At 41.1% G+C, this 11,666-nt stretch overlaps 1 protein-coding gene across 3 annotated transcripts in view; it reads left to right on the top strand.

Annotated features, from left to right (window-relative positions):
• Positions 1-245: 245 nt before the first annotated feature.
• Positions 246-11,666, top strand: part of tfr1b (transferrin receptor 1b) — a 12,738-nt gene continuing 1,317 nt past the window's right edge. For 2 of the 3 annotated variants that reach the window (XR_009647784.1, XM_060861228.1), the window contains exons 1-19: positions 635-726; positions 2,751-2,802; positions 2,900-3,116; positions 3,382-3,577; positions 4,098-4,235; positions 4,311-4,392; positions 4,768-4,890; positions 4,981-5,073; positions 5,172-5,311; positions 5,903-6,069; positions 6,153-6,269; positions 6,509-6,594; positions 6,686-6,749; positions 7,244-7,311; positions 7,697-7,767; positions 8,147-8,237; positions 8,705-8,926; positions 9,029-9,193; positions 9,520-11,666. The exon at positions 9,520-11,666 is cut by the window's right edge. Coding sequence is in view for 2 of the 3 variants with exons in the window: in XM_060861228.1 (XP_060717211.1) it covers positions 650-726; positions 2,751-2,802; positions 2,900-3,116; positions 3,382-3,577; positions 4,098-4,235; positions 4,311-4,392; positions 4,768-4,890; positions 4,981-5,073; positions 5,172-5,311; positions 5,903-6,069; positions 6,153-6,269; positions 6,509-6,594; positions 6,686-6,749; positions 7,244-7,311; positions 7,697-7,767; positions 8,147-8,237; positions 8,705-8,926; positions 9,029-9,193; positions 9,520-9,756 (2,406 nt within the window). In the remaining variant the exon portion in view is untranslated. Of the gene's footprint in view, positions 332-634; positions 727-2,750; positions 2,803-2,899; positions 3,117-3,381; positions 3,578-4,097; positions 4,236-4,310; positions 4,393-4,767; positions 4,891-4,980; positions 5,074-5,171; positions 5,312-5,902; positions 6,070-6,152; positions 6,270-6,508; positions 6,595-6,685; positions 6,750-7,243; positions 7,312-7,696; positions 7,768-8,146; positions 8,238-8,704; positions 8,927-9,028; positions 9,194-9,519 lie in introns of those variants that run through there. The other variant, XM_060861229.1, reaches the window with a different exon arrangement.

Genomic DNA, 11,666 nt, shown 5'->3' with positions numbered 1-11,666 from the left:
TATATAAATGAAGAAAAAAGATAAATACAAGTGTAGAGTTTGAAAGAATAAAAACAGTAGAAAGAAAAGCAAATGAGAAAGAATAGAGATTAAAATATCAAGAAATAGACAAGAGAATGGAAGAAAGAACAAGAGCATGATTGAAAGCACTAAATGAAAAGAAAGAGAAGTCGTACACTGAACAGAAAAGTACCGAATACGTGTCGATTCACAAAGACCTGACTCGTTTGTAAACGACTCGCAGATTCGAATCACTTACCACACATTGAAGTACCGCGTGTTCGGTGTGAGAGCAGCAGCTTCCTGCTTCTTCCTTATAATACATTAAAAGGTGAGAAACTTTAAGATGTGAAAATATAATGAACGTGTCGTAGATTAAACTGTAATTAGTGTTATCCGATCTTTAGCATTAGACTTATTTTCCCGCCAGTTCATTCATTGGACATGTTAACAGTTAGCATTGAGCTAGTTAGCTCTCAGATCTGTAGCTACAGTTAAATTAGCCGTTAGCATCATGCTGGAAACTCTGTTGTCAGGTTAAAATATTTCATTTATTACTGTACTTTAATTATTGATAATAAAGTTCAGTTTGTCAGAGTCCTTTTTTTGTTTTCAGTGCTAAATGAATGATTTTTATGTACACTGCTAAATGTCCCCTCAGGCTTCAGGTAAACGTGAGGAAATACACGTCAACAAGAATAAAGGTGGCATTCAGGTGACATTCAAGTGACATTCAGGTGGCATAAAGGTGACATTCAAGTGGACAATAATAATAATAATAATAACAACAGTAATGACATTTATATTCTCATTTCCATAAAAAGTATTTAAAAATGAATAAATATTTAAACTATTGAATTATTTGTGATACATTTATGACAGAAGATGTTGATGTTCACTCGAGAATAATGTGAAATTTACAGGTTATTTATCACTAAGATGTTTAAGAGTTGGTCGGTGGTTGGATTTGTGTTGTTTTTGTTTTAAGAGTTTGTAGTTGAATGTTAGACTGACTGACAGGCAGGCAGACAGACTGAGTGACTGGCAGACAGACTGATAGACAGGCAGACTGACAGACTGAATGACAGACTGGCAGGCAGACTGATAGACAGGCAGACTGACAGACTGAATGACAGACTGGCAGGCAGGCAGGCAGACTGGCAGGCAGACTGACAGGTAGACAGACTGAGTGGCAGACAGGCAGACAGACTGACAGGCAGACTGATAGGCAGGCAGGCAGACAGACTGACAGGCAGACAGACTGACAGGTAGACAGACAGACTGACAGGCAGGCAGACTGACAGGTAGACAGACAGACTGACAGGTAGACAGACAGACTGACAGGCAGACAGACAGACTCAGCTGGACGCCTCACTCTTATCAACACGACTTTAACTCTTTGTGTAAATAAACAAAATCAGGAAAGTTTTTTGGTGTTGTCTAATCAGTTCCTTTACCTTTTTATATTATTCTTATGTATTTTTTTATATAGATTTCATTAACAGATGTCTCTGTCACTGCCTTTAAATTATTATTATTATTATTATTATTATTAATATAATGTTGTACACCATGATTGTGTAATGTTTTGTGACCCTGAAGTGATGTTCAGCTCGGCGCCGCTCAGTCTCTCAGATTTTGTTTTTTGATGTCAGGCAGGGTTTTTTTTTGTTTGTTTGTTTTTTGGAAAGTGTGTGTGACTCTGTGTGTGTGTGACTCTGTGTGTGTGTGTGTGTGTGTGTGTTTGTTTGTAGGAGAGTTTATTGGAAGAAATCTTTCAGAGTTCCTCTTTGCGTTCTCAGTTTTCTGATGTTCATCATATGGAAACCTGAGTGAAATAATTTCTCTGTAAATCCCCGTGTGCACTGAACTGCTGTTTTTATATCTCTGAGTCATTAAAGTCAGTAAATGAGTTGAGGCCTGTAAAAGCTCTGCAGCGACTGAGGAAGTGGCGGTTAAAGATTTCGCGCCTTTTTCAACTTTCTGTGGCATTGTGGGAAAGTTCTGTGACAGTCAGATTACTGGTCCTTTAAACCTGTTCATGCTGTCAGTTTACTGCTCTTTCAGGCTTCTAGATTGTGAAAACTTATACAGGAAATATGTGATGAAATGATTTCAGTTCTACAGTTATAGTCTTCCTGCAGTTCAGTTGTTTAAAATGTTACACACACACACACACACACACACACACACACACACATATATATAGAGCACAGTTGTTTTCTCTGCATGTCCCAGGAAAACCGTCATGTTTAATAAAGGAGTGGGTTGTGGGTTTTTTTTAATTATTATTATTTTTGTAGTTCTCCCAGCTGGCACTTACTATTATTTGTAATTTTGTATGTTTAATACAATATAATATATAATAATATATTTGGTTTTTGATTAAATTTTTTCCCCCTTGTATTACTTTATTTTTGATCTACTCTTGGTTTTGTCCACAGCTGACCCTGAATCATTAATTTGTGTTTCTTTATTTTATTTTATTTTTTGTTGTTTTTCAGTGTGTAAGCTTCTCTCATTTCTTATTTTATTGATCTACTCATCTACACCCCTTTACGACTGGCTCTGAATCAGCGTGTGTTTTTTTTAATTTATTTGGGTCGATAAGTTAAAGATTAGCCCTTTGACGTTGGCCCTGGTTTGATGAGTATAAAATGCCACCACAGAAGAGCCGATTCTCAGAACGTAGTGTCACCTTCTCATACTCTGAATCTTTTACTTTAATAATAATCTTTCTTCTTTTTCAGATTCATTATGGCAGGATGCATCAATCAAGCAAATGTGAAGTTCTCAAACATGGTAAGTGCTGGTTTTCTGACAGGAAACACTTCTTAGAGTTTTAAATGGAAGTCTGGTGTGATTTGATCCGAATTCTTGATTTTCTGTGTAAAATCAGTTTCGTCAAGGAAGCGGCGTGTACAGAGACCTGGCCCAGGATCCGGATCAGGATCAGATGGACAATAGTCATGAGATCTCAGTGGAGATGAAGTCCTCGGCTGAGGGAGAAGAGGAAGTGGTCAGATCTTTTAGTCAGAATCTGCAGAAATCTCCTAACAGGAAGTGGAGCAACTTGGCAAAGATTACTGTCCTCGTTATCTTTGTCTTTATCACTGGTGAGGTTCTGAGTGGTGCCGTGACCCGGGTTAGGCTTTAATTTACTGTCAAACACTTTATTTACTGTTTGTTATCAGATAAATTTTATAGAAAGTCTAAGTCAGGTTGATTATGGCACAGCGCTGTATGAACGGATGATAATTTGCAGGCCACGCAGCCAGCAGATATTTAAAAAACTAATTTATCAATTCTGAACATTCTTATTTTGAAGCATGTCTGGCACTTGTTTTATTTTTCATTTGTTTTCTTTTTTGTGCTTATCAGGGTACCTTGTCGGTTATGTGTCGCACCGTAAGCCACGCATCAGCATGAACGCTGTGCCAACTGTGGACACTGTGACAACTGTGGACACTGAAACCTCTAACCACTACAAACCCTCTCAGCCCTTTGTGGACTGGAACAGCGTCGCAGAGGCACTGAGAGAGAACCTCACACCTGCAGCCATGGACAAAACCTTGCAGTATGTGTTTATTTATTTACTCATGTGGGATGTGTTAGTTTAGTGGTTTAAGGTGTTGGTCTACAGATCAGAATGTTGTGAGTTTGAATCCCAGGTCCACCAAGCTGTCACTGCTGGGTCCCTGAACTAGGCCCTTAACCCTCGATTGTACAGATGTATAAAGTGAGATAGAATGTGAGTCGTGGTGGATAAGAGCGAGAGTCTGCCACGTGCTGTAAATGTCTTTGTTTATTTATTACAAATTGTTTATTTATTTGTGAGATCAAGAGCAGACTTCAGTTTCTGTAGAACACAGAAGAGTTTGTTCAAGCAGCTGTAATGTGTGTGGAGACACTTGGAGATGTAGTCAGTGTTGGTTCTGTAGGCCACTGTGACAAAAAGCCACAAAGGTATAAAAAAAAAAACCTAAAATAGGTTATAGGGTTGTGGTTTTCTCTCTGCTTCCCCTTTTATTTGTTGTTTTTTAAACTGATCCTACGACACACCGTGTAACTGTTGTGTTTCTGATGTTATTCTCCAGAGAGATTTCCTCTCAGGACCTTCAGGCTGGCAGCGATGGAGAACGCGTCCTGGGCCAGAAGTTGTTGGAGAAGTTCAGGGCTTTCGGGATGGACCACTGGATGGACGTGCACTACGTGAAGCTGCAGGTGCCGTCGGGGTGAGTATCGGTTTCTGGTGTTACGTGTCGACTCGTCTGTGTTTCTCGCTCATGCGGCGTCTCGTTCATGATCAGGGAGAACAAAGTGCTGATGGGGTCTGAGGTGGTCGGAAGTCCAAAGGGGTATTTAGCCTACAGCGCAACAGGAACCAAACAGGTGAGTGCCAAAACTTATTAACCTGTGAATGTTAACAGTTTTTACATTGATCAAGAAACACAAATGTTTCTGTTTGCATTTGTTCAGTGACACAGAAGTGACCTGTACGCTGTATTAACTCTGTATGTAGCACCTTTATGTGCAGCCACGCCGCCTACAGAAAGAGCTTATAATAACAGTCAGTGTAAGGGGGGTTTACATGATGTGTGTGCTACGTCACTAACACACGCTCATGTGAAGTGATCACAATCCCACTACATTATTTATCACGTGTTTAGAAATCTTTTAGGTGACCAAAATAAGTATAAATCAAAATTTGTTGAATTCTTTAAGCTTACTCACTCACAGCTACATCACTTACTGATGTTCCCACAGGGAAAGGTGGTGTACGCTAACTACGGCCGAAGAGAAGATCTGGAGACCCTTAAGAACCAGGGAATAAACCTGGGAGAGAAGATTGCGCTGATGAGAGCTGGAAAGATCAGCCTGGCTGAGAAGGTACCTCAGATCTTATTAACACAGCTGTGAAAGCTCAGTCATTCCACTTTGTCCTCGATGTTAGACCCATTCTGTCTCGCTGTCCTCTAGGTAGAGAATGCGGAACAGTTCGGTTTAGCTGCGGTTCTGATTTATCAGGAAACGAGTAACGAGAGAGAACTCAACACCGAGCTCTACGGCCAGGTGAGCGTCCAGGTGATTTCTATCCACCTTTGATCTTCGTTATCGTCTCTTTCCCTTTATTTCTGTTGTTTTTCATTTCTGCTTGCTTTTAAATCCAGGTTCACCTCGGAACAGGAGATCCTTACACTCCAGGGTTTCCTTCCTTCAACCACACCCAGTTCCCTCCTTCTGCATCCTCAGGTCTTCCTAAGATCCTGGCTCAGACCATCACCGCCGAAACAGCTCGCAAAATCCATCTGTAAGTTTCTCAGCATTGATCATCGCAAAGTAAAATAAATGTAAAGTGTTCAGTGTGAGAAGGAAGTTAAGTGTGCAATGTATAGTGTGCAAAGAGAACAGGCTCTAGGTGTTCTGTCGGTCGGGGACTCGGATGGATCCTCCTCATCCTCTCCATGTTTGCCTTCAGGGAACGGAAACGTTTTTCTGACTGCAACAGAGAACAGAGTCCATTGTTATGATGTCTGAGGTCCTTCACAATCTTCCTGGCTTTGGTCCAGCTTGCTGTAATAGACTCCAGGTCATTGAGCTCAGTATGGATTGTAGGTTCAGATGATCTCACCACCCTCTTGAGAGCTCGTCTGTCCTGATTAGTGCTGTTCCCAAACTAGGCTGTGATGCTTCTTGTCATGATGCCCTCAATGGTGCAGGTGTAGAAGGTCGTTTAGCACCTTAATAGTCAAATTGTTACTAATGTAAAATTGCAGAAGTATTTTACGTCATTCTCGCGTACAAATGTAAATAGTTGGGGTGCAATAGTTTTGAAGGTTTACAGGAAGTAAATGTTGATGTGAAGCTTGATGTTTATTGTTAACTGTTTTGTGGATTTCAGGAGGATGAAAGGAAAGGATGCACCCTCAGATTTCTCTGGAACGCTGCCAGGCGTCAGTAAATACACACTGGGAGGAGAGATGAACGTCACTGTGACGGTTAATAACGTCCTCGTCGACACCGAGATCCATAACATCTTCGGCATCATTAAGGGCTTCGTCGATCCAGGTGAAGATTTGGATACGGTTCTGAACATTGTGTTCATGAGTGAGTCTGTGTTCAGTGTGAACTAAGTGTGTTTATTTCTGCAGATCGCTACGTGGTGCTCGGTGCTCAGAGAGACGCGTTCGGCGGCGGATTCGCCAAGTCCACCGTCGGCACGTCGCTGCTGGTGGAGCTCGCTAGGGCCGTCACTAACATGCTGAAAGGTGAAGAGAATCAGGAGAGAAATAAACCAGTGGTTTGGTCCATGTTTGACCTGATCTGTGGTCCATGTTAAACCTGCTTTTTAATGACTTTGAAGATTTAACTTGATTTAATGTGGCTGGGCGGGGCTAGAGAGAGTGGGCGGGGCCTGGTCTACTGCTGCTTCTTGTTTGTTTATATGTATGTTTGTTTATTTTATTGCTATTACTGATGAGTAAAACCTCGAAACATTTTTATGCAGCTGGCTTTAAGCCGAGGAGGAGCATCGTGTTTGCCAGCTGGAGTGCCGGAGATTTCGGCAGCGTCGGTGCTACAGAGTGGCTTGAGGTGAGAACAAACTGTGACTTTACTAAATATTCTACAAACAGAGTCGGTGTTAGTGAGAGTTAGTTACTGTGTTCCTCTGTTTCTCCCTCAGGGTTATCTCTCCTCACTGAACCTCAGAGCCTTCACCTACATCAGCCTGGACGCCACTGTGTCTGGTACACTCCAGTTCAGCACCCCACACACACACACACACACACACACACACACACACACGTCTACCTCGGTGGTTAATTATTTATTTGGTGTATTTATTTAGTCGATTATTGTTGTTGTTTCAGTGTTTTGTGTTATCGTAAATACTTAAGCCTTATAAATTCTCAGCAGAAACTTTTTCTAAAATAAAATTGTGAACAAAAATTATTTAATTGCCATTTTAAATAATGAATAAATAACAGTCTACTTCCTGTTCCTCAGATTACTGAGAACTGACTGTTACTTCAGAGTCAAGCTGAAGGAGAAAATTTGTGAAAATGTGTTTGTGTAAGAGAGTGAGGTTGGGTAATCTGACCGTGTGTGTGTGTGTGTGTGTGTGTGTGTGTGTGTGTGTGTGTGTGTGTGTGTGTGTGTGTGTGTGTGTGTGTGTGTGTGTGTGTGTGTGTGTGTGTGTGTGTGTGTGTGTGTGTGTGTGTGTGTGTGTGTGTGTGTGCAGGTATAAAGCAGTTCAAAGCCTCCTCCAGTCCACTGTTACACAAACTTCTGAAGAACACGATGAATGAGGTGTGAATTTACTTTGCATGCTTAAACACCCCCTCACTCCGACCCCTCTCCCCACTCCGACACCCCCCTTACCTCCTCACTCCAACTCCTCACCCCATTCAACCCCCCCTACTCCGACCCCTCACCCCACTCCAACCCCTCACCCCCTCACTCTGACCCCTCACCCCACTCCAACACCACCTCAATCCAACCCCTCACCCCCTCACTCGACCCCTCACCCCACTCCAACGACCCTCACCCCACTCTAACCCCTCACCCCACTCTTACCCCTCACCCCACTCCAACACCCTCTCACTCCAACCCCTCACCCCACTCCAACCCCCCTCACTCTGACCCCTCACCCTTTATGTGTATCTAACTGGTTTTGTTCTAATCCCATATAAAGATGAAGAGTCCTCGGAACACTGCCTTCACCCTCTCTCAGGATTTTTCTTCTCCAGACTGGACCAAATTAGTGTGAGTAAACGCTCCTGACCTCCAGTAATATCACTAAAACATAATCCCCAAACATTAAAAGGTATAAAAATATAGTGTAAGAGGCAAATTATTTACATTGAAAAGAACAATCTAGAGTTAATGTGCTTTATAAACGGGGAAAAATCTGTGTGTGTGTGTAACATTGTTAGTCGTTTAAATTTATTAAATATTTATTACTTTTTATTACACTTTTGCCTATTATTAAAAGTTGAATTAAACTGTTATACGTTTAGCATTTGTCTGAATTTATTTACAGGAATTTAAGTTGAAGTTTTAAATATTCTGTAATAACAGATGAAACCTGTGTAATTGAAGGTGTTTGTTCTGATCTTGAGTTTCTGAATGTTTCTGCTCTCAGTCTGGAGCCCATGAAGATGGAGGACGGAGCCTATCCTTTCCTGGCCTTCTCTGGAATCCCCTCCATGTCCTTCCGCTTCGTCTCAGACTACGTGAGTTTGTCTTAACGATATAATAATCACCTTCACGTATAATTCTCGTTGTTTTTTTTCTAGCAGTTTACATGTTTATTACAGTCCCCTTCCTGCACCTACACGGTAACAGAACCAAAAAAGGTTCATGTGACATAAAGGTGTTATAGTGTAGATTTGTATATTTTTTTTAGTTTTGTCTGTAATTTTATTTAAAAAAAAAATCAGAAAATAAGAAACAGTTAAAAAAATCTTCCATTTAAAGTGCTGTACAGTCTGAAGCTGGACGTCTTGAGTGACTCGTGTAAACCTGGTTACATGAATATAAGAACGTTTTAGTTCATGAACATGTACTTAATATATGTTCTGATTATTTTCAGCAGGTAAGCACAGTTAATGTGATCAGACCCTGATGTGAACAGTACATGTTTAGATTTCTGTCTGTTTGGTGTGATTAATTAATCCGGTTGATGTTCCTCGTACTCCAGGAGACTTCAGACTACAAGTATTTTGGAACATTTCTGGACACCAGAGAAAGTCTGAACCAGGCCACCGAGGGGAAGCTTCTGAACGTCTGTGTGTCTGCCGCTCAGATGGCAGGACAGATGGCGCTGCGGCTCGTCCATGATCACTTCCTCAATCTGGACGTTAGCGAGTACAAGAAGGTCATCATGAGCAACGTCCTTAAGATCACCAAAGAGATCAGAAACGTACGTTTTGTTTTTGTTGTTGTTTGTTTTCTCCTGATGAATGATCATGATGAGGTGTAGAAGCCGTTTCTCACAGGAGTTTGTGCTGCTTGGCTTTTCCAGGTTGAAGCACTCAGTGTGAATTCGTCCTCAGTCCTGAAAGACAAGTGGCTGTATTTTGCGATCGGCTCGTTCTCTCGCGCCGTTTCTGTCCTGAACAACGATAAAATCAACAGTGATCTGGATGACGCCGAGACGTGCCGCAACATCAACGACCGTATTATGAGGGTAAAAAGAACTGACCAATCACAGGCCACCTCCTGGAAGACTTTATTTTAGCTGGAGAACAGATAGTGGCAGTCTTTATTGCTTTTTTAAATGATTAATAACAGTGTTTAACATTTAACGTAACCTTTTTAGAGCATTACAATAAAAATATTTTGTGATATTATTATATTGTTGTATCACGTCGCTCAGCTCGAGACATCAGAACTTCAACAGAACCAAAATAAAACATTCTATTTATATTCTGTCATATAAAACAGTACAAGCGGAAAAATATGTGTACAGTGTTATTACATTGTTATAACTGTAGGCTGTGTTTCTGGCCATAGGTGGAGCACAACCTCTTGTCTCCGTACGTCTCCCCGAGGGACGTCCCGTTCCGTCACATCATCTTCGGCTCTGGTGATTACAGCGTCAGCACTCTGCTCCAACATCTCCGTGCCCTCAAACAGCAGGCCGTGGGTTCTGATGCCGATTTGTTCCGGAACCAGTTTGCACTGATCACCTGGACCATCCAGAGCTGCGCTAACGACCTAACGGGAAACATCTGGGCTTCGAACAACTGATGACCGGCGTCTCTGCGCCAGGCTCGGCTCCGTCCGAGGGCGCGTTAAAATCCACACATCTCAGTAACGCTCACCTATTACATAAAATAAATAAAAAACACACACCCAGGTCATTGCTACAAGCTAATAATCTAAAGCTAACGTTAAAGTTTTCATGGAGGTTTAGACGATAATCATTTAGTGCTGGGCGACTGATAGCATAGCGACATTACAATAAATATTCCAACAAATTCCTCCGTACTGCATAATTTATCATCAGCTGCTTTAACAAAATACTGAAACACTCAAAGTATGAACCTCGTTTATTAATCAGACTTTAATTTTCGGGGTTTGAGGTCAGTGGGGTTTTTGTTTTGTTTATTGTTTTGAACTTTTTTTTTTTTTTTAATAATTCATATATGGCAGTATATTTGTAGTCGTATCGCCCAGCCACGAGGTCAATTATTTATTTACGTTATTTCTGAATCCTGCTGTTTTTAATTAACAAGCTGGTTATTTTGGATAATCAGCAGGAATTCGGGTGAATCGGGTGAATATAACCTGCTGAAGCACACACATGTGCACTCGTTTCTCAGGTTCCGACTCAGTTAGTTGTGTCCTGACGGGTACGAATTGGAAGCTGATCGGATCTTTAATTCTGATTCATTCACTTGCACTTAATCGAGTTTCCAAACTAAATCCCTGGCAGGGGAAAAAAAAGGCTGCTTTTGGATCATCTGGTTATTTTTTTGACCTGTTTTGCACGAAGAGAAATGTGTTTGTCTGTTATTATTTATTTATCAGTGACAGTGTTCACTATAAATGTGATTTTGTACTTTTTTTTACATTATCGGAAGCAGTGTCTTCCATAATTGTGACGGTTATACTGTCAGTTTATTAAAGCAGCATCTGCTCTGAGGAATACACGTTATCCAACAAGCCGTCACCAGAAATCAGCACACGCTCGCTCGCCTTTCCAGACCTGTAGGGTCTCGTCCCTGCTTCACAAACTTACTGTTAAAATTCCAGTTTAAAGACAAAAATTCACACCACTTTTGTGATGCACTTTGTCACAACAAATGTGTTAGAAACCTTTGAGATTTAAGTAGTGAGGCGTGTGTTTATCTAAAACAACCGCTTTGATCTTTTATGGTTTCACACACAATTCTCTTATTAAAATATTAAAAGTGATCACTATTTTATTCCAGATTCGACGTTGTGGCTTCTCAGCTAAAACAACTCGCTCTGACATAGTGTTTTGATCCCACAGCATTATTCCAAAGCGTCCTATAAAGGTGTTGATCGATTCTGTACACCGGCAGCTCTGACGGGTCTAATCTAGTTTAGTCTAATCCTAATGTTACTAATGTGTTCACATTAAAATAAAAATTCCATCGTCAGCCACTGGCTCTGAGATTTCACTCGACATCACGACGCCTCCAGCACACAGTGACACAGGAATTAAACTGTAATGACGATCATCACCGTGTCGATCGGCGTCCGACCGTCAGAGCTGACCTGTGTAGAGATTTCTGTGACGAAGCTTGGTGTTATTTCTCGTTCTGAAACATTATCGGGAGCAGTGTCTTCCATAATGCACCGTGTGAAGGTAGTTTTTGTCTACCAGTGTGTATTTATCGAGGGCAGTGTTCCTCATATTTCACTGTAGGGTGGAGTCGATTATCGGGAACAGTGTTTCCCATAGTTTTGTACAAGTTTATGTTGACATGTTTTCCCTTCCGTTAGTGTGTGCGTATGTGTGTGTGTGTGTGTGTGAAGAAATATCAGTCTTTCTCCTGTGGTACATTTCAGTTGGTCAGCATGGTTTTACATATTTTGAAATGCATTTTAAATTCAATAAATACACTTTTTTTAATTGGATGAATCCAAGAAGATTGACCCAAAAAAACAGTTAAAATCTTTGCAGTTTC

This window comes from Tachysurus vachellii, chromosome 25 (assembly GCF_030014155.1).
Source record: "Tachysurus vachellii isolate PV-2020 chromosome 25, HZAU_Pvac_v1, whole genome shotgun sequence".
NCBI lineage: Eukaryota > Metazoa > Chordata > Actinopteri > Siluriformes > Bagridae > Tachysurus > Tachysurus vachellii.
Note: the sequence above shows the minus strand (reverse complement) of the source record. Positions and strands in the feature narration are given on the sequence as shown.